At 33.4% G+C, this 23,970-nt stretch overlaps 1 protein-coding gene across 2 annotated transcripts; it reads right to left on the bottom strand.

Annotated features, from left to right (window-relative positions):
- Positions 1-5,875: 5,875 nt before the first annotated feature.
- On the bottom strand, positions 5,876-11,055 carry LOC132740300 (plasminogen-like). Of its 2 annotated transcripts, none has more exons than XM_060728178.1 (5): positions 10,654-11,055; positions 10,228-10,321; positions 9,678-9,854; positions 8,187-8,462; positions 5,876-6,220 (listed from the first exon to the last, which is right to left on the bottom strand). In XM_060728178.1, exons 1-5 carry the CDS (start codon positions 10,969-10,971, stop codon positions 5,958-5,960), a joined length of 1,128 nt encoding a protein of 375 aa, XP_060584161.1. In that variant the 5' UTR covers positions 10,972-11,055; the 3' UTR covers positions 5,876-5,957. The 2 variants fall into 2 exon arrangements, with proteins under 2 accessions (XP_060584161.1, XP_060584162.1); XM_060728179.1 differs by having other exon boundaries at positions 10,234-10,321.
- Positions 11,056-23,970: the final 12,915 nt, after the last annotated feature.

Here is a 23,970-nt window from a genome sequence, read left to right as displayed (position 1 = left end):
GTTATATCATTGGATTTGTACTCTTGTATATAAAGAGGATATTGAATGAGGGTATGTTCAAAACTGAATTTATTGCACGAGTTGAATAAAATCATATTATGCGAGACTCTGGCGGGCATAATATAATTTTATTCAACGAGCTCAATAAATTCAATAATGAACATACACGGATTTAATATTCTATTTATCACATAACCAAAATAAAGACCGTTTAAAGTGAAAAAGAGGCATTTTTCATTGACGCGCCTATAGTATAACGCTAACATGTACCAAATTATATGCACGGCCGTACACTTCCATTTTTACGAAGTCCCAAAATCAGCACGGGTGTGTGATAAAAACATAATTATATCACTCATTACAACATATTAATTTACAGAAATATGCACGTGTGCCGCTTTCATCATTTTATACCGTTAACGGATTTTACATTCAAGACCTATCCAGCTACGGAACGCCGGTGGTTCTACTGAGGTGCCCGCACGTTCGTGCCCAAAATAATGCACGGATGGGGCACCTGAAGTCTACCTCCATCAGTAAAGCTGGAACGTAGCAATATGGCATATGCTGTGTCAGTCTGAGGGGGGGGGGTGAAGGGGGCGGATGTCCTTGCCATCGCCAAGAAAATTTGGGACATTTGACAGGCTAAAAAAGGCCTAAGGCCGATCTTAGGGTAACTAGTAAACTAGTAACCGACGCTGAAAAGCCTTTTACTCTATCTCAATTCATTGAGAAGTTGCAGCATGGAAATCCGTTTTGGTGGAAAAAAGAATGCAAAATAGTGATTTCTTGGCAATTTTGAGACGTCCCCCCGTTGCCATGGTAACAGGAAATTTACGATTGAGTATGCTGTTACAGAGAATATGCTTCGGGGTAAATTTACGATTCAGCATGCTGTTACAGAGAATATGCTTATGGGATAAAAGGTTAATTAAAAAATAAAAAATGTCAAAAAACAACATTTTTTTTCACCAAAATTAGGCGTAACGGCACGCTTCACATGGAATTTTGGTAATCATTTTTGGATAATTAAAAAATATAAAATGTCAAGAAACAACAATTTTTCACCAAAATTAAGTGTTAACATGGAAAAACCAGTTTTTGGGTAATTCAAACTGGCATTGTAACGTCTAAATCACCTGACATTATATAAATAACACATGGGTTTGTGGGTAACTGTAAAAAATATCACCCCGAGGAAAATACTGTTACCCGAGGCGTAGCTTGTTACTGTTACTCACAAACCCATGTGTTATTTATCTTATTACCCCGAACAAAAATACTGTGATGATCTGATTGTCAACTAAATCTAACTGTAACAAAAATAAACCCAGAGTAACAATAACTAAACTGTTCTTACCTTTTAAGTTTTAAGTGCACTTTAGGCCTACTTGAGAAGTTTTCTTTTTCTTTAATGCTTTAAGCAAGTGATGCTATCTACAAAACATAAACATACAATAAGTTAGGTTTTATTTATAAAACAAAACACTAACCCATTCTGTGAAATCTGATCCTTCTGTTTCCAGAATATTCTTAGCATGGTTTTTGACAAAATAACGATGATATCCTATGTCTGTCCACCATATCTGTAACGTTTCACTGATTAAAATTGTTAAATAATCCTTTGTTGCATGCTTAAATCGTCTGCATGTTCCAGTTTGACACATAATTATTTACATTGCGATTACTTCCGTTGAAAACGGATGTTCACTTTCTGACTATTCATCAAACATATATTTTATACGCGAAAAGCACACCAAGGTGCGAACAACTAAATTTTATGAGTGTCATAGTTACTCCAGAGAAGAAATTGATGTCCTATCGGGGTTTAACGTCGAAAATAAGAATGAATCGAGAAAAAAAAAAGGGCAGCCATTTTATTTCATTTTATTTAGAAAGTAGACCACGTGACCAAATTTTATACTGTTAAAAAATACTGTTACCTATGTAACAGTACAAAATTCTTAGTCACGTGGTACACTTGCATTAACAGTAAAAATAACTCCCAGAGGCCTATGGGAAATTAGCATTACAAAAAAAGTGAGGGGTAATAAAACGTCATATTACCTGGTATTATGAATTCTGCTGACATTGCTTATTTGCAGATAAGAATTTTAGAAGTACCTTGAGGGTGAATACAATATGTAGAGGATACTGAATGAGTGTAAGTGTAATTCTGAATTTGTTAACGAGTCAAATATATTTATATTAGCTCGGATCTCCCTCTATGGACTTTGTGTCCGCAGAGAATTTCGGTGTTTACTTCAAGTTAACATTGTTAATATGATAAACGTTAACAGTATTTTCAATTACTTCATAACAGTTGGGTATCCATGGATTGAAAAGTATTAATATTTCTAATTGTGTTCAAATTAGATATATATTGTATGTTGAACAGGTAAATATTTGATACAACTAGAATTATCACCGAATGTGATACAACCACACACAACCACACACTGGGACCAAGCCTTACGTTTCCTTGCTTTAAAGGCAAAATCTCTGATAGAGGCCTGTATGTTTGAAGGCCTTTCAAAGTTCAAGGTCATATTTTGAATAATTGAATTTAATAATTCGGTACAGAATGTTATTTTGTCCAAGTATAAACCAAACATATCAATAAATAACAACGTTGCAGCAAATTTCATTGTGGCCATAATCAATAAGTCATATCCATCAGTATGGTTATGTTTGCTAACATGTCTCCGGGTCAAAATATTAAAGTTAAATGTGCTGTAAGAATAAGTTTAACGGAATTCATTTTTTTATATTTGTCCTAGAGGGTCGAGGGCAATTTAAGTTTAAGGTCATACTGTTGTAACATCACATGCCGATATTGTCCGAAATTTTTATTTTAAAATATAAATTAAATTCATTAATTCATCCTAAAGATTTGGATAATTTTATGAAAATTACTAACGTGAAGGTTAAGGTTAAACTCGGGTTGCTCAACTTGACAGATTTTGTGTAGTCAAATTTGTTTGAAATTAATTCATTAACAACAAGATAATGAACTTTGTAAAAAATAAATAAAAGATACATGTATAATGTTCAATTTTGTTTTCTACAATACCGAATGTTTATGCATCTACAAACAATATAAAGAGATATACGTTTAAGGAGGAACAACACGATTTAATTTAAGGTTCTACAAGAATTATAAAAAGGTAATTCAATAGCATCTTACCAATATTGTAAAACGTTATTAATGCCAGAACTATTTTTAACGTAATATTAGTGAAACGGATTTCTTTTCAGAAGTGATAATATGAGCTGCATCACGACAAAACCAACAAAATGCGTTTGCGACCAGCATGGATCCAGACCAGCCTGCGCATTATGTTGGTTTTGTCGTGACGCGGCTCATACTTCATTATCGGTAAAACTTCTTGCAAATCGAAAGATGAATTCTCAACATAACATTGTTACATAACCTGGTTCAAACTTTATAACAAAATTATCCCTTTGCGTCAAATATAATCTTAACAAACTTTCGAACAAAATTGTCCTTTACTAGAAAAACTGCGTCAAATATTATCATAACAACGATTCGAACAATAAACAATTAGAAATACTGGCAGGATGGCAAACAACAAAGAATCAGACCGGATAGTGTGTATATTGGCTGTTTGCCAAAGTTGCAAGCTAGTTGAATGAGCAAAGCTCAGTGCTGTAAGTATTATCATAATCATCCAATCACTTGGTTTATAACCGAAGAGAAACAATTCCTGCTATTTTAATGTAGATGTTCTGTTAAGAGTTGTACCTCTTGTCATGCATGTTTCATGCAACATTCACTCGAATTCCTGGGGGTACTGTATATGCAACTTGATAAAACCAGTAAAAACATCTTTCCAAAATTCTTTTGGCACTGTCTGACGTTTATTTATGAAAAAATTGGCACTATATTTAATAATACTTGATATAAAAAGTACATATTATTAACAAAGTTGAAGTATTCAGTATTTAGTGACGTCCACTGTTACGTGTAGATGCTTTTGCATAGGCTTATCAAATATTAATTATTAAATGTGTTCTTCTGCATGTCAATTAAAATTTGCTCCTAAATTACGCTAATCATTAGGATCTAACATTCACCAATAGGCGGTCAACTTCAAACAAGCAATCATCGACTAGCTTTCATTATTTTGAAACAGATGCGGTTTCTAATTTCATCTCTTGGAGAACCATTACTGAGAAGGAAATTGCACAATTTCGAGAACAAACATGGTGTTGTCCATGGATCCGGCAGGTAACTCGCAAAACATTAAAAGTTTACTTTGTATAGAGCTAAACGCAACAGAAAAGATAACGCAGCAACACATTTTACATGTTTTAATTAAAAGAAAACAACAACAACAGTTTTTCTTACAATAATACAGAAAAATATGGAAGTATAGTTAAACTGAAATTATCCACGACTCTAATTTTACAAATGTTCTAAAGTTTAATTCACAGTTCGAAACACAAATGTCCACAACTCAGCTTTACTCAATGTCCAATGTCCACAGCAGAATGTTATATCATGTCCAAAACAAACAATTCCCACACAGAATTACATAATCCAAACTAATATATTCCTATGTCACATTATCCCAGGTAAAGTAGCACACAATCAGTATATCACAAATTAGCACACACCTCAAAGAACAAACATTCATCATATATAAACTATCAACGAATATTCTAAAATACTAAACTTCTTGAAAAACGAATATTCCAGATTGACCATGAACAGAACGTTATTGAAAGAAGATGAATGAACATGAAAAAGTATATAAACATCAAACATCAAAACATAAAAAACACAATCATTAGAAATTAATAATAGTGGCATGAGTAGGTGTCGTACCCACGACATCGATATTATCAACCCTGCGCTCTACCTATACACATCAAATAAACACAATTATTTATAAAAAAATGATAATGGCATTAGTAGGTATCGAACCAACGACATCGATATTATGAGCCCTGTGCTCTACCTGCTGAGCTTTTCAGGAAATAGATACTTCAATTTTTTTTAACAAAAAAAAAAAAACAATTTGTTTTTCTACGATGGAAAATGGTACTTTGATACTTCTTCTAATGCCTATTTGTAAAAACCGGTTTGATTGCATGGCTAAAATAGCTTTCTTGGGAAATCCGAATTATAAAGAAGGCGGTTGGAAGAAATAAGTAGATTTAAACTTTAGTTATTCTGCGTTATCACACCACTAGATAAAGAGTGGTCAAATTTACGACCAATGAAAACTGATCGAATCGAAAATCAATCATGTCAGGGCATTTTTCACATAAATCAACAAACACATGTGGTAAAAAAATAAAACATTCATGTACTTATCAACAGTTTAAACACATAACACATCAATCCACAGATTGTATCCTAATTCCATAGTATCTTCAATGTCACATACAGTACATTCAACCTTCTGTTCACACTCTTTCACAATAAAGACATTGAGAGGTCTTTACACAATCATGTCTACTTTTGTCTTTCTTCTGTTTGTCAGAAGCACACTAATTTTGCCCTCGTCTGACCAACAGCTTTTCACTTCCTCTTTTAGGGACAGTTTTATCCAGAAGGCTGTCATTGCTCAATGTAAGATCCTCCCAGATTAAATGCCATGACAGACCTATTACCGTTGACATCAAATTTTCCAGTTATGCGTTGGTTAATTAAAGAAAGGACATGGTCACAAGGCTACAAAAAAGGTAATATTTTAGCTTCTAAGGAATATATTGACAACACATTAGACGCACGCCCAGAGGGACTTGTCAGTGAATACTTTGTTGCTTGAAATGTGTCCCTGAACCTGGGGATAAAATGTACATAAATATTTTGCAGTTCATTTTTACATATTCTTTTTAGTTTTAGAAGCATGGTTATATACATATATAAAATTTCACTCAAGTGTGGTTACAACCCTCATTACAACATACAGGATCTTTAATTGTTAACACTGTGGTACTCCACATGTTGTAAAGCGTTCATTCGGGTCCAACGTATAACACCAGGGTTCGTCGCCGTCATGATCAGGATTACGACAATAGTTTTCGGCAGCAGTTAGACTTGCATCCGGGAAATCATAACTAAAGTCCCTTGTATGATTGTGTGGACTTTGCTCATCCCATCTTTGACATTTTTTACCGTTCCATGTAGTGTTTTTTGTACCATTGTACGAGCGTGAATCCCCCTGATTATAGCATCCGATATTTGCTGAAACATATAAAAGCAAAGGTATTATTTCAGTGACAGATATCTCTTGATTATTCAATCATATTGCATAGTTTTGAGTAAATATACCCCGAGATGCAAGATGATGGTTATATTGCTTGCAAATATTCATAAGTGCTAAGCCATATAAGCTGTAAATCTCTTTACATAGCAATTTACAATATTACACTGATTTTTATATTAGAATGAAGAATTGAACTTCGAATTCAATTTACCTAGATTTCGATATGAATCCGACCTTTCATCCAAAGTTATCAATATCATCAGGCCTCTATATTTTGTGCCTTTATACTCAGTTGAGCGATAAAGGGTCACAAGGCCCTCTTGTCTCTAAATGTATATATACTACTCAACTTTTGCTAAGCACCATATGTTTGAGTGTGAATATGTTTTGGGATAATTTTATTAACGCCATGCGAAAGGTTTTAAATGTTGATTTACTGTTTTATCAATTCAGCTAAAGGTCAAATTTAACCATATAAATGAGTTTTACACTGATGTTGTGCTAGAGAAGAGGGTAACGCCCCTCTTTAAAGATTTAAGAACATGCAGCGTGATTTTGTGACCCTTTTCTAACCTCCAGCATGCCTCCTGGTGGGTATACCATGTACCCGGTATCTCTCCCAGGCTCTGGGGATGGCTGTGTGGTGTACACCAAGTCGCACCAACCTGGCGGAAGGTGGCCCCCTGCTGCACCATCCCTATAGCCAGAATTCTGCTTCTCTCAAATGCCGCCTAATGTTAGCATTCGCCATATCAAAGTTACAGATGTAAGAAATGTAAACCACTGATATATTTGGGTGCATGCTTTCCATGCTACCTAGACGGATAGGTCTTCAACACGGATTCATATCAGTGGATTATCTCGAAACATTACTATATCAAAATTTTCATAAATGGTAAAAGAAATCTGCTGAATACTTGTGATTGCAAAAGTGGAGTAGTATAGTAAACATGATTCAGCGAATAAATACATCTGCCATTTTCCTTCATTTGACAAGTTGAAATATGATCTTGACCCTCAATCTCCACTAGACACAACTGCATTATTGCAAAAAAAAGCTACACCTGTTCCTACGTTATATATTATTATATTGTGGTGGCATAGAATTTTTCTCACAAATACAATCTTGTTTTTGTTAACACTTTCAAAATGTGTATTTTAAAAGAAAGCAATACATATACAATTATCATATACAACAATATGATGTTTCAAAGTTAAGTCTAGTAAGCAAAATTTAAGTGATCAGTTACTTTTTTTAGTTTATTGTTATTGTTAATACAAATCCAGCTTTGTTAACAAAGAAGCTTTATTTTGAATACTATATCTATTTAAACATTGTTATTGTGAAATATATATAATTATATCATTTAACATGACCCTTGATTGGATTATTAAAGGTCATTCTGTTCTATTCTATTATTTATTGAAGAAAAGCTGTAGAAGCGCAGATTCCAAAATAATATAGAGACGTCACGTGACGTCACGAGACACAACGTGATCATATAACCATTTAAGAAAATGCAGTAAAATTTTTGTTACTTTAATCAATTTCAAAAAATCTGAGTTAACTATTTATTTTTTACCAGAGTACGTGGCGCCATAATCCGAGCACGAAAAACAGAAGTTTCTACATATTTATTTTTAGCACGGAACAGTCCACCTTATACTTTATAGGTAAAATAAAATGTTGCACATCTATAAATGATTGTACGTTTGACTGATAATTGTAAAAGAAATAAATGTCGCAATATCTCAATCGGTAGAGCGGAACCTACTCCTCGACAGGAGTCGTTATTACTATTATTGTTATGTAATAATTTGTTTAATCACTTGTATTATTTAATGCTGAAATGGACTGTGCTTGTATTTAAAACAGACAAAAGTTATCAGTCAACTAGATTTACATTGATATTTTATTAAATGATGAAACTAAACATATTTTACGTTTTTGGCAGGATGAACACTGTGGTATTCCACATGTTGTATAGCGTTCATTCGGGTCCAACGTATAACACCAGGGTTCGTCGCCATCATAATTAGGATTACGACAATAGTTTTCGGCAGCAGTTAGACTTGCATCCGGGAAATCATATATTAAGTCAATTGAATGATTGTGTGGACTTTGCACATCCCATCTTTGACATTTTTTACCGTTCCATGTAGTGCTTTTGGTACCATTGTACAAGTGTGACGACTCCGTGCAATAACATCCGATATTTACTAAAACATATAATTGTAAAAGATGTTTATATGTTATTTCTTGGATATGACAAAAAAGGGACCAACAATTTATACCGTCCAACGACCGCCTTCGGTTTCCATGTCACAGTTCACGCTCAGAATCTTTCCAGATGTCAATAGTTCTATCTCATATTGTCCACTTTTCGCCTCAGGAGCCTTATCAAGGACTTCTTTACAATCACTTGGTACAAGGCAAAGATTAAAACAGTATTTGTAACAAGAATGAATGATTCATGCAAGTGTTTTTACAAATAATTCCATAAATTGTGAAAATAAAAGCATCAAAAGTAACATTTATCTATTATATACTTTTGTCATAATGTATATACATGGTTGGTAAATCTTACCATACCTAAGAATTTTTTATGAAGTAATAAGACAGTTCTTGTAATATCGACTTGAGCACAAGAATCAAATTAACAGAGAGGTAATGTAACATTGAAATCATTCTTATTTTCTATGACAAGTATTTCGACATTGCAATTTTTCTACAGCCATGTACCTTTCTACAGTAAAAAACTTTTTAGTAAATGTTCTATGCATGATGCAAATTGATTCCAAACTTTACATGTAAGTTATAAAACAAACTTGAAGGTCGAGTTAGGGAGTAGTCAAAAATCAGAAATTTTGCTTACCATTGAAATAATGAAGATGTAATTAACATTTTCCTAAACTCACCTCCGAAAAGAAAATCTGTCAGCAAAGACTATCATTTCATTTCGAAACGATAATAAAAACAATGTCAGTAGAAATTTTGCTTAAATAAGCCAAGAAAAAGGGAAGAAAGTTATCTTCTAATATTGCTTGTTCATTTAATAGTAATTATAATATTCTAAAGAATAATATACCGTTTGTAAGATCCTGTATTTATTCTAAATTAATCATAGTGACAATGTACTTGCTGGTTTTTCATTATCAACTACTGGGGATAAAACAAAATAAATAGATTGATGAAATGAAAAAAAAAGATTAACTGTCTAAAATGCATCATCCAATATATCCCCTATTTTTCCTTTATATATAAGAACACTAAGATAATAAAATATTAATTTATTTGCATAAATTAAGCATTTTAAGTGCAAAAGAAAATGTTTTGAAAGACGATCTCGCCAGTAATACAATTTTTATTCTGCTGTCATGGCTAATTTAGATGAAGTATTAAGACAAAAAAACAGCAATATTTAAATACGTTACATTTTTCTTTCGTGCACGTAGCAGGCTGCCATTTTCCTGAAGCCTCACATTTCACCTCTTGTTGACTAGGAACATATCCTTTGTCACATTTTACTTGAGCTACGTCTAAAAACTTGTTTTTGTCAGGACTAATAATTTGTATTTCACCATTTTCAATTTTCTGATCAAAAGCACAGGCTGGAAATAATAAAAATAATAATAATAATAATAATAATGATGATGATGATAATAACATTAATAATAATAATAATAATAACAATAATAATAATAATAATAATAATAATAATAATAATAATAAAAATAATAATAATAATGTTTTGTCTAAACAATAGCTAATACTTGACAAATAAAATGCCAATGAATGATCAATTTTGAAAATGTAACGTTTTAAGTGAAAATCGTGATCAAGTATCCTATGTAATATCTATGTGAACATATAGTTTCTTGTTGGCAAATGTGCTACAAGAATAATGCGTTTTATTTTACTACTATTATGTTATTGCTGCGTTTGTTAATCCTGAAAAAGTGTAAAAATAATTATTTTACATACATGTACTTATGTCTTTGCATACATGTGAAGCACCATTTTGGTAACACCTTTGGTTCGCTTTACACGGCCTTGAGCTACAACTTCCAACCATTGACTATAAATAGAATGAAAGAATATAAGTAACATCAATAATTGCTTTGTTGAATTATTAAGATGTATTAAAATGCATATTTTCTCAAAGAGACGCACTTCTGCAATGAGAGAAATTTCTTAGATTGTTCATCTAAATGATATTCTTGCACAATTAAATGTGAGACATGAAAACAGCATACAAGTTTCAGACATGAAAATAACATTCATATGTTACGATAAACTTCTCATATAGAATTCAAATGTAAGAATTACTAGTTCCCTTATGGTTCAGTTTTTAATCATTTCTCTTTCCAAAAGTACAAATTATAACAATTATTAAATTGAGATACTTACGCTAGGCCATTCGCTGATATCAGAAAATATAGCGCCTCCTTTTGTTTTAAACTCCGATGGATCAACGGACGACTGATCAACATCGTTTAATTTACACACGTGCTCGTTTCTGTCAAAGTCGAACGATTTACAGACGGACATTGACATACAGGTCCGCGCACAATCGTGATGATTTTTATCATTAACTTCTAACACGGAATGACCAATCAATGCTTTATTAAGATTGTCCTTGCTTATTTCAAATGAACTGCATTTGTTTGAGTAAACTGTTCCGAATAAAACAGTGTTAATTATTATAATTCCTGCAATCAAAGCCATTGTATTAAAATTTAAATATTTTTGTTATTAGCCACTGATTTATAAAATGAAATCAAACAACGACCGATCTGAAAGCGAATAACAGTACCGTCTGTATGGTATGATAATGTGCTATATACACGAGTTAGGCCGGTTAACATCAAATGCATAAAACATGCCCATTATATTGATCTTTGGTAAATCGTCCAATCTAAAATCAGTCACATGTTTCATCTGTTCGTAATTCGTTTAATGCATAACAACCAAATATTTGGTTTTGTTTACATATCCAGAACTTTTGCAAACTATTCTATCTTGAAGAATTGATATATGGCTGTGAATAAAAACTAAAAACCAGTGTAACGAAGTAGTCGCACACCCAATTATGACAATCGTTCATTATATTAGAACAATATTGACGCCTCGTTGACTAACATTTTAAAATAATTTGACCTCCTCACACAATAAATGACACAACCATAGTAGCCATTAGGTACGCTAACGAGATGTCAATTAAAAATTTGTTTTAAAAATGAATCGAGCCAAAACATCTCAAATCTGCTCAACAGAATGCATGCCTTATAGGTAAATTAGATTCTTGAGCTAACCAAGATACATACACATAAACGACAACAACAATAAAATGGCGATGACAATATCAGCAGCAACAAACAAGTTATAAGAATTGATAAAAAGCAACATCAGTCATTACCGGAATATAAATCGATAATATGAATAAGGCAAGTCCTCAAAACGAGCTCTTTGACATACTTTATTTTAAGGCCCGGTCACACAGCAAAAACTATGTTGGAGCGTTCCTGCAACAATAGGGTGTGGGGACCAAATTTCGACAACGCCCGTCACAGCGCACAAAATGGGGTGAAGATCGAAAACACAGCCGTTACCTTTGCAGTGTACCGCTGAAGCCGGTGTTGCTATAGCGTTGGCTTATCTTTAGCGAGCGGTATCGAGAGTTGATGAAGCCGTGTCGCGAGTGGTGATAGAGTGACGTTCTGCGCATTTGGGTTTTGGCTCGGCGGGGCTTATAGTTTGGTTAGCGGCATACCTCTCTTGACTACGGAGCTGTACGGATCGCTTTGATAGAATTTCTGATAGACTTCTTCCCGTATTTATAGCCACATTCTGGTCCCGCTCCGACACCTCCATACCATCGCCAAACCAAAGTTCATCACCGCAATGGATCGCTGTTCATGCCCGACATCGTTCCAACCATTCCGTATCCGCTCGTAAAACACCTAAAACTGCTCCACCAAAGATTGTGCAATGTTAAATCACCACCCGTGCAAAGCTTGCGAAGCAACGGTGGTCCAGGATTCAAGATTTCTGCGTTAACCTAGCTGACCTACGCGTCACCGTTCGCAATACTGTATGTGTAGAAATATTCGCGGGCTTCAAATTTTCGCGATCTTCGCGGTGACATTCGATCCGCGAATTCATGTTCAGCGCGAATATTTCTACACCAATAATTTCTTAATAGTCATATTTTCGCGCATCTATCAGTTTGTTCACAGCTGCCATAAGTCTGGTATCCGTGGCGCTTTCAAAGAGTGATTTTACTGTTGTATAAACTGTACATGTAACATTCAGCTCTGTATATAAATCAGTTTGCTAGTGTAATATTGTTTGACTGATATGATTATCGTGTTCTTGTATAAGTATATATATGTTTGAACAAAACCCTTGTAGTTTTATTTCATAGTCTGAGTCATAAACGTTTAGACATCTGACCAGATTATATTTTGTTTTTTTCTAAACAAACAATACAAACAACACAAACTTTAACGATTTTAACTGATGAAAACATGGAAAACAAAACACAATTACTCAGTCAACATTATAACAATATCGGTGTAAATATTATGGTCTCATTAAGTGCTGTTTAAAACTGTGAAAAATCACGCACGTTAACGGACATTCTTTTGTGTGCCATAATTTGTACGCTAGACAAATTGATCGTCTTTGTTATGTACAATAGCGTATGGTTTGACACCAGGTGTTGAAAATAGCTGTGAAATCCAACAATGGTTAGAGTAAGACGTATTTTGAATGAAATAAGGCTGCTTGCGAAAACCATTGCCTAATCATGTAAGACTTTTTAACCTGATGGGTGTACGCGAATTTATGATTTTCGCCTGTCACCTCCGCGAATTCAAAATAGCGCGAATATTTGTATATACCCCCAAAATGGACCTTTCCGCGAAAATTTGCTTCCGCGAATTTAAATACACATACAGTATTTTGTGCAGCTCAAAATTATTAGAGCGGTAGGGGGCCATAAGCGGTGCCGAGCGTATACGCCTTTGCTTGAACGGGGGACAACTTCTGGTAAATGGAAACGGTCGGTGACGATTTTTCGTCACCTCTCAAGGAACGCTCCAGCAAAGTTCTTGCGGTTTGACCGAGTGTTTGCATTTCACTATCATGACCATATTTACGAGGGATTTTCGAAATTTATTGCTCATTTCTATCTGGAGAATTCAAATTTCAAGTTAGCTCGAAAGTGTTTATTTTATGTCCTCAAAGTACTCCCCGTGGCTAGATAAACAAAGTTTCAGTTGATGGATCCACTTCTTGAAGGCGTCACGGTACTCTGATTTGGGCACAGTACTAAGGTACTGATGAATGGCAGGTACAAGTGCCTGTTGGGACTTGTATTTCCGCCCAGCAAGGAAGATTTTCAATATCGGAAACAAAGGTAATCACATGGGGCAAGGTCGGAAGAGAACGGGGGTGGGTGGGTGAGGCAAAACAGTTACTTTTTCTTTTTTCAAAAACGCCGAAACTATTGCGGAGGTATGAGCGAGGGCATTGTCATGTAGAAGACGGAAATGCTTAAAACTAGTGACAGGGCGTCGTTTCTTAAAATACTTTTTTCAGTAGCTTAAGTACTTTGCCTTTGTAGTACTTCCCAGTGATACTTATGCCCCTTTTCACTGGCTTTTTAATTGCCACTCCTTCACCAGTGAAGAAATTTGCATACAAAACCTTCTTTGCACACAAAGACCGTTTGGCAATTTATGGGCTCAAAATATTGAAGTTTCATCACCTATAACGACATTTGCAAACTGTTTTTGTCATATTTTTTAAAAACATTTGAAGCAGCTTTTTGGCCATCACGACCCATTGCCTCTTTTGCTCATCGGTCAACAGATGTGGCAGCCATCTAGCAGAAATCTTTCTGATTTCCAAATGCTTCTTCAAAATAAATTAACCCGTTGATAGTGATACGCCTACGTTTCGTGCAATATCACGAATTGTAAATCTGGTATCTTCTTTAATGATATCTTTTCTTTTGGAAACGATTTTGTTTGGAGATGCAGATTTTGAATACCTAATTTCGTGCATTTTTGATGCACTCTACACCAGATTCAAGTTTCTTTTTCCGTCGCCTAACTGTGTCATAAGACACACGAGAAGGCACATAAGCAATAGATAGTTCAGTCATCAACTGCTTCAAAGAGCAATCCAGTTTTGAGTGAGTTTTGATGTAAGCCCGTATTTCATCTTTTTTGTCGACGCTTCTACCAACCATTTTTACTACAGTGGTCAATGACTGCGAGTATTTAAATGGCAAATTGTATGTCTTACACTTAGTCTAGCGTGTACATTTATACACCGTTGCGTAGGTCCCACGTGGATCACGAGATAGAGGACAATATGCAATTTTTTTCGAACAGCCCTCGTATTAAAACACATCAGCGGGAACATTACTGGGAATTTTACGAACTTAAAACTGCACAGTTTCAGTCACATAATTTATTCAAAACTAACTTTCACTTTCAGAATTTCATGTTTTATCTGCTATCTAAATTAATTACAACTATCGGAGAACATAAATAAATCTAAAATATGATTTCGGGATGATTACAAAATGTAATTCCATTTTGGGAAATTGATATCGTGAAATGGCAACCTACCGGAAGTTGATATTGATTTGGTGACTATTTCTATTTTTTCTATATTTCCTGAATAACTTGCATATTAAGGTAATTTTTATGACTGTAATTTATCAAAAATTGTACAATATACCTGAATCGATTAAAATAATCGTCCTTTATGATAAATTCATCAAAAAATAATAACCGCTCTTAAAATGTACCTTTTTGGGAAAGGCATTTTTGCAAAATATCGTATTGGGTTGATGTTAATGGGCAAGAAGGTCGGAATGGGAATAAACTAATACAGAAAACCTGAAAACCTATGAAGGACCGGTTTCAAATTCATGAATTTCAGATTTCATTTAAGGGAAATCACATTTCTAAATTCGAGATATTGTTTTGAACAGCTGGAATTCAAGAATTGACGATTGTAGATTCATCAGTTCATGATTTCAACTTCACGAATTTACTTATTTCATCTTCATGAAATCACAATTTCAACTTCATTAATTCATAGATTTAAAACACATTTAATTTCACGAATTCAACTTCACAACTTATCATCAAAATATGAATATATACGATATGCTAAAGATATACTGTGCCAAAATTTGATATAAGAAAGAATTGATTTTGCTAAACAGTCTCTTAGTCAATATAAAATTAACATGTTTTGATACACATGCAGATATATAATGTTTTATAATTCTACTCACTATAGGTGGTCACAATATAAAAATATAGTGTCATTAAAAATGGCAGTTTTGTAAGAAAAATCAAACTTTACGTGACTTGTAAAAGAAAACGTAGCATCCCATATATATTCATTCTTTTTTTTCAACAGTGCAAAAAAGGAATCCCGAAAGAAAACCCAACACAGCAAAGTTGAGACTATTTTTGTTCTGTAAAAAATCAAAGATTTTAATAAATATCCGTGATAAAAATATTTTATTCAAGGATGAGCATAGTATATCTTTAATTAGCAGATGTTTCATGTAGCTGTTTTTGAATGTCTTCTGGCAACATCTTGGTCGTTTAATATCATGGACCTAAAATGGGAAATATACAAGTCATCGTTTGGCAAGCAGTATGAGTCTCACGTTGAGAAAATACGGTAAGATATTTCTTACTCCAATAATAACGCGTAAAATATACGAAAGATTTCTCTACCTATATACAAAAATTATCAAAGTGATAAAGGAATTAAATCACACAGGTTGCATGGCGTGCTCAGAAACATAATTGATCCGTTTATCTAAATATAGGAGTCATAGGGGTCAAACAATTCAGGTTGCTGGGCATGTTTTAGCTATAAACCTTAAGATCGGAGTCAAATGAGTCAGACTTAGTTTGCCAAAAGGCCTTTCACAAATTATATACATACTTTACATTCCATCACCAGAGAGAGGCTTACAGGGCATGCATGAAAACAAAAAACGTCTGACCTGAGAAGCCCAATTGTTGAACTTACTGGGAAACTCATTTTCATTTTAGTGTTCCACTATGTTATTCCTATTCCAGATATGATATCCTCCGACTGCAAGGTCCTGCTGCTCCTGCACAGGTTTTCCTTGAATGTTCATTCCCCTAAGTACATGGAATGTCTTGGGTTGGTTAGTCCAGACATCATCTTCTGAAAGTGCATTGTAGACCAATCAATGGTTTGTTATACCAGCTAGTACAGGTTCCAACAATATGGCCACATAATCAAGTCGAGCTAACTGAACAAGTCAAACTAACTGAACAAGATCAATAACCTAATGATACCTCAGCTTCGTCTTAAGTTTTGGATGATGTTTGCAATTAGATTATTATACCCCCACAAACGAAGTTTAGGGGGGAATATAGGAGTCAGCTTGTCGGTCGGTCGGTCGGTCGGTCCGTCGGTCGGTCCACATCATGGTTTCCGGACGATAACTAGAGTTATGAATTAGGTATTGTTATCAAACTTGGTATATAGCAACCTTATGTGGAAAGTCCGGTTGGTATTGCATTTGGACCCTCTGGGGTCAAGGTCAAGGTCACCGTTACTAAAAATAGAAAAATGGTTTCCGGACACTAACTAGAGTTAGGAATGAGATATTGTTATCAAACTTGGCGTATAGCAAGCTTATATGAATACCTGGATTGGTATTGCATTTGGGCCCCCTGAGGTCAAGGTCAAGGTCACCGTTACTAAAAATATAAAAATGGTTTCCGGATAATAACTTGAGTTAGGAATGAGATATTGTTATCAAACTTGGCGTATAGCAAGCTTATATGAAGACCTTGGTTGGTATTGCATTTGGGCCCCCTGGGGTCAAGGTCACCGTTAGGAAAAATAGAAATATGGTTTTCGGACAATAACTAGAGTTAGGAATGAGATATTGTAATCTAATTTGGTGTAAAGGAAGCTCATATGAAGACCTGGGTTTGTATTGCATTTGGACCCCTTAGGGTCAAGGTCACCGTTACAGTGTTACTAAAAATAGAAAAATGGTTTCTGGACAATAATTAGAGTTAGGAATGAGATATTATCATCAAACTTTGGGTATAGCAAGCTTATATGAAGACCTGGGTTGGTATTGCATTTGGGCCCCCTGGGGTCAAGGTCAAGGTCACCGTTAGGTTAAATTGAAAAAATGGTTTTCGGACAATAAGTAGAGTAAGTAATGAGATATTATAATCTAATTTTGGTGTATAGGAAGCTTATATGAAGACCTGGGTTGGTATTGCATTTGGACCCCTAGGGTCAAGGTCACCGTTACAGTGTTACTTGAAAGAACTGTAATTAATTAAAATAGTTGATAATATATAGGTTTTTACGTTTCTTACTTAACATGAAATGTATCTAAAATTACATTGCTGTAAACAACATCATGTGTTATGATACTAAAAATCCATTGAAATGTGTAAGACAGGGATGTCATGTCTAAACAAAATGTTATTTTGATTTGATAAGGCTGTCTGTAAAATTAACTAGTTACCAGACGGTCATCCGAACTGTTTGACTCTGAGATACAAAGTGAATAAAACCAATCGCTTTTATTTTATTCAATAGCTTAATTTAGGGGAAGGATGGTACAGAATTCAACGTCCAGCTATTTACAACTATTATCAGTTAATTGACCAACATGTGTTTAGGTTAGCAATAAAATGATGATAACACATATAATGTCTGTATAAGTTGCAACGAGTTAACCTGATATTTATGCTGACAAGGAATATTAGAAATTACTTGGAATAATCATTAACTTTAATTTTACTTCTCAGGTCTTGAACACATGTTTATCCTTCACTGTATATAGTGTAAATTAAACCCTGTTGTTGATTTACTTATCTCCAAAGGAGATTTTTGTAATATCAAATATAGTTTTCAACAAGTATGTAGTAAACGGTACAATATCAAGATCTCTGCCAATGTAGGAAAATCTTTCGGTTATATATTCCTGAAATGTTTACATAGAACAGATACCAATGCTTGCCCTGTTAGTCTCGTTCTGAGATATCTAATGAATATGTATGATGTTATATTAAGAAAGGTCTGTCAAGTTTAAAAAGTCTGGTTATACATAAGTATACATAAAAATCGGAGTAAACTTAGGAGTCAAACAATTATGGTTGCAGGACATAGGAGTCAAACAATTATGGTTGCTGGACATGTTGAGAAATAGAAACATACTTGGCGATACTTATACCTAGAGATCGGAGTCAAAACGGACAAACGTAGGTTGATGTGCATGTTCAGAAAGTCTTGAAGATCAGTATACTTCAGGCTCAAATAACTTTGTTCGCTGAGCGTGTTCCGATATAATCTTGATGACCGAAATTTCTAAAGAACGGAGTCGTACGGGTATAACCACTGTTTGTTTGGTATGTTCAAAAGAAAACTAGAATTCTATGTTAGCAGTCCTAAACTCCATCTTGCTTGTTGATTGTTACATGTCGAATTTCTTACAGAAATAAAATATTGTATAATGTTGTATAATTTTTTATTTTTGTTTTGATAGATCTCATGGCCTAGAAATGATGTCATTGATGGCATGTGAAAAAGTATGTTCTATCCTAGAAAGGTGATACTTGTTAAATCCGCCCTACTGATAAGTTTGTGTATCAATATAACAACAGAAGAAAAGAAGCAAATACAAAATAAGATAAAAAATAAAACACATTTCACGCTTGTCACTTTTGCCTTATGTTCACATAATTAAATGATTTATCTAAGAATACTTTTATTATTATAATAAGCTATTATAAAATGAAATTTAAAAATAGTTCTTGCCTTGCTTCAATAAAACTTTAAGGAAAGTTTAAAAATGATATGTAAATGATTGTTTTTTAACGTTAAGCATTGGAAATGTTTGTACTACTCATGGATCGTATACTGGCTAAGTCTTTAAAAGGCATGATAGAAATCCCTAGTTGTTCACCATCACGTTAATAAATATTGACCATTATAGATCGTCAGTATTTGCTCGCAAATGACCGTAGTCGGTATTGTTTGTTTCCGAAACAAACTATGGTGACAATTTATTTAAATGATCACGCGCAAATAGATCATAATAATGATAATAATGACAATAGTGTTGATGATGCGGATGACAATGATCATTATGATGATAATGAGACTAAATGCGATAAATAAACATAAAAAGTACATAACATTACATGTACGTTACATCAAAGTAAGACCACTATCTGACTTTGTTAAGGATTTATTATATATCGTAGAAGATATTTTTTTCCAGATCATTTGCTGAGGAGCCATGTAATTGCTATTTATAGATTCCTTATTGACTTACTCCATATGCATGAGTGTGCTGAACAAATGAAGAAATCAATGAAGTTGATTTGTCACTGTTTTCAGCAAATGTATTCAATACTGTCGTTTAAAAGGATCTAGGCAAATGATTTGATTTCAATATTTTATTACATAACTACTTGCGAACAATGGAATAAAAAATAGTTTTGTTTCACTTCTTGCAATGCATTTTGATCATTTATCGTGTTGACATTTTCATACCAACCAGGGTGCAATGATCTAGATGTTTTAGATCTTTGAAATATGAATGTTAGCCCCTTGAGACATGTTCGCACACTTAGCAATATTATAATAGCTTTTTAAAACTTTCTGCACGATTTACCATCATATTTCAATTATAATTTCAATAATTTATCAACGAACAAAAATGTTCTAACAAATAACTGCTCAATGATAAATTGCCTACTCATTTATCAAAATATTATTTTTACCTGGCATTGACAATGCAAGATCTAGCTTGTATGCGCGAACGAATATACGATTGCATAAGGTCACAAAGAGAACCGTTGAAATATATTGTAATTAAATAAAAAATAAAATTGTATATAAAAAACCACAACTAAAAAGATATCCTAAAACAAGGCGTAGTTCAACGATTCCAAATTAATACTGACAAGTAAATAATTATAAATTAAAGTCATAACGTGGTTGGTAAGGAATTGAACCAGATACATTCCGATCGGTAGTCCGACATCTATATACGAAAACTCACAAACGAGAGACGTCAGATAATATATATAGATATATTCGATAGATACTGGTCAGCGTTTATCAAATGGCCTTACGGAAAGTCAGTTCAATATTGTTGAACAATAATTCAAATGATATGCATTGTTCTATTTTTTTGTTTGTTTTAATTAAAAGTCGCGGAAGACCGATATCCATCGAATGAAGGAAATAAGCCTTCATTTTTGAATTGTTTAAGACATGATAAAATGTTCAAGACTGTTTTCACAAAATATTATACAATTGCCTCATAAAAACAGTTATATATCATAGAACATATACTTCATTTGTGCAATTAGTGTTATGTAATTTCATATCATTTATAATTGATAAGCTGAAATATAATATTTCAGTCATCACGCCATTTGGAAACTCATATACTAGTGATTAATTTGTTTAGAATGGTATAGAATAATTTGAAAAAAAGACGAATCGTTTTGAAACATGCATCTTTATTGAATTGCATTTATTTATATCATTTTCGCTCGGGCTGTACTTAAATTAATAAGCGAAAATCTATATTGCACTTATATATTTGGCATTGGAAACAAAATGAGAGTGTTCTGATTAATATATCTTGGTGTGGGCCTTATGTCTTTATTTATATTCATTTTAAAACTATACTTTGAGCTAAGCCATCAGTTCTGAAACATATCAAATCATTGATGATATTTTATTGCTTTTGATCATGCAACGGATTCCTGTATACAGTAAGACCTGTGCAGAACAATCAGGAATATAAGTTGAACGTTTCTGAGAAATCTTGCTCTACAGAGGTTAACTTGATCAATAAATCTTAGTTTTGAAGATTGTATTCTATTATGATAAGAGGTCATTGCCGGCTTTACAGAAGGCCACCATGAAGAGGTTACGCTAATTGCCAAACTTCCAAAGTATGTTTTTTTAAAACGTGTGTATGTTTCATTAAAATCATGTTTCGAAAAGGAGGAGATAAAGACAAATTATAAAAGATGGATATATTTTATACTTGATTTTATCGCGTCTGTTTTAAGCGCATTCAACGCCCCCTAGCATCGCTTTAAGCAGCATTACGCCCCCAACTCCCACAGTAATGGAATCAATGACACTGAAATATAGTAATCAAAATAATGTTATTTCATTTTATATTGAGAAGTAACACTTCTGCTTACTTAAAACATATTTTTAATTGCAGCCACTGAAATAATTATTGTACAGAAATTGTTGATTACCATTTATTTGTACGCAAAGCATATCATTTTTTAGAAAAGTCAAGCCGGTAATATACATGTTGCCAGCTGTTACAATATTATGACTTTGAACAAACATGTTATACAATTATCATTTTGATATATAATTCATGAGAAATTTCCTAGTAAAAATCAAAATATAAATTGGTTTCTGCATTCATATAGCAGTGAAAACCCATAAAGTGCATCGACTGTACTTTTATTTTTTATTTTAACTGAGATACGGGGGTTACAATTTAGTGTTTTTAGTGTATGTTAAATAATGATGCATTCACAGAGTTTGAAACATGAGTTGTACTAATTATACAACGTAAATTGTAAGGTATATGTGTTATATTTATTTACATTCATCTATTTGTATTAATGTTTGCCTCATAATGTCATGTTTACCATAGTGAAAATTAAGAATGATAATAAAATATATTGTTAGAGTGGAAACAAATTTGTTATTCCATTTAAGACTGGTAATTTCATTAACAAATCAGTAATCATTTATGAGCAATTAGAAATACGCATTAGCAACACATTTGGAGCCATTACCGACGCCTGAATACATGTTGTTTTTTGATGTAGACTCTTGAATAATAAATATATGAACAATTCCTATCACTTTTCTAATTAATGTTATATTAAAAGGTATCAAAACACCAATTAAAATTATGACAGTTAATATGTTTAACAGATTTAATTGTATATAAATTATTTATATTTTGAAAACGGCAACATTTCAAAGGCACGTAAGCAATCAACCAAATGAATAACTGAATAATCAATGAATAATTGTCTATGTGTAACAAATTGTACAGTGCTTAAGGAATTCAGCGATAACGGTTCTCGACCACGAATGCAATCATCTGTGTAAAATTGTTTTATAAATTCCATATACAGATTTGAAATAAAGACAACCAATTGCTATGAATAGCGCTTATTTGTTTATCAGGTCGAGTTGAATCAAGTCTATCAGGATCTAAGTGTGCGCCGAGTGTGACCCGTTCAGGTTTAATCCATATAAGCCATGTACAAGTAATATAACAAGATACCCCTATGATTTAGTATCCTTTTTGTTATTTAAACAATTTATTCAACTATTATGGCGTAATTGATTTTACGCCAAGCAACATCATTTTCCGTCTCCGTCGAATGTGATACTTGTACAGAATTTCAATTTTTTGGATGATATTTATTCATTTGATATGTAATTTAAATTTAGAAAGAAATCTGTACATGTGTAAAATTATTATATACTGTAACAAAAACAAATAACTTTGCTTTATATTATTATCATGTAATCATCGGCTTATAAACCTTAAATGATTGAAATAAAACTATTTCTATGTCTTTGTATCCCACAACATGGTATAACATTGATCATTCCTGTGACGTTTTGTCGAAATCCCGCATGTTGTTTGACCTGTGAAAGCCGGACAGGATATTTAGCTCTGTTGGCCATTTTGTACAGCAAAGCGGAACTTGCTGGCGATATGCACAACTAGGTATGATACTGATCATTCTTATAAAAGCTCGTCAAAATTCTGCCAGTAGAATAATATGTAAGAGTCAGATAATCTTTTTCTATTTATAGCTCTGTTCGCCATTTTGTGCAGCAAAGCGGTACGCATGCTAGCGATATGCACAACTAAGTATGAGACTGATCACTTCTGTGAATTTTAATTGAAATCTCGCCAGAAACTTGATCTGAAAATGCCAACGACGAACAGACAGACAGACAGACGAAAAAGACGATGTTTGAACTCTTTGGAGACTATCTGGTAAGTAAGAAAGTAATGTAAATATTGCCATTGAAGTGAACAAAGACGAGGTCGAAACTTTTTGAGACTATCTGGTAAGTAAGAAAGTAATGTCAATATTGCCATTGAAGTGAACAAAGACGAGGTCGAACCTTTTTGGAGACTATCTGGTAAGTAAGAAAGTAATGTCAATGTTGCCAGTAAAGTGAACAAAGAAGAGAACTGAACCTTTTGAAGTCTATCTAGAAAGTAATGTTTATGTTGCAAATAAGGTGAACAAAGAAGAGGGCTGAAATCGTTGGAGTCTATATAGAAAGTTATGTCAATGATGCCAATGAAGTGAAAAGAAGAAGAGGTCTGAACTTTTCGACCTTGTGTATAAAAATAAAGTCAAGAAATTGTGTATTACTACCTTGTATAATTTATAATCCCTTAACACATATTTCAACACAATGGAGTGGAATACAAGTAATTTTAGATTTACGGCATGTTAATCAGCATTTATATTTAAGCAATCTCAGTTATATTAGGTTTTGATAATTGTTGGGAATGATCTAAACAGATATTGTTCTTTTGTTTGAGTTTGATATTCATTCAGCCTTTTAATATTTTCCACA

This window comes from Ruditapes philippinarum, unplaced genomic scaffold, assembly GCF_026571515.1.
Source record: "Ruditapes philippinarum isolate M1 unplaced genomic scaffold, ASM2657151v2 ctg11035_1_1_1_1, whole genome shotgun sequence".
Lineage (NCBI taxonomy): Eukaryota > Metazoa > Mollusca > Bivalvia > Venerida > Veneridae > Ruditapes > Ruditapes philippinarum.
This window is presented reverse-complemented; position numbering and strand designations above follow the sequence as displayed.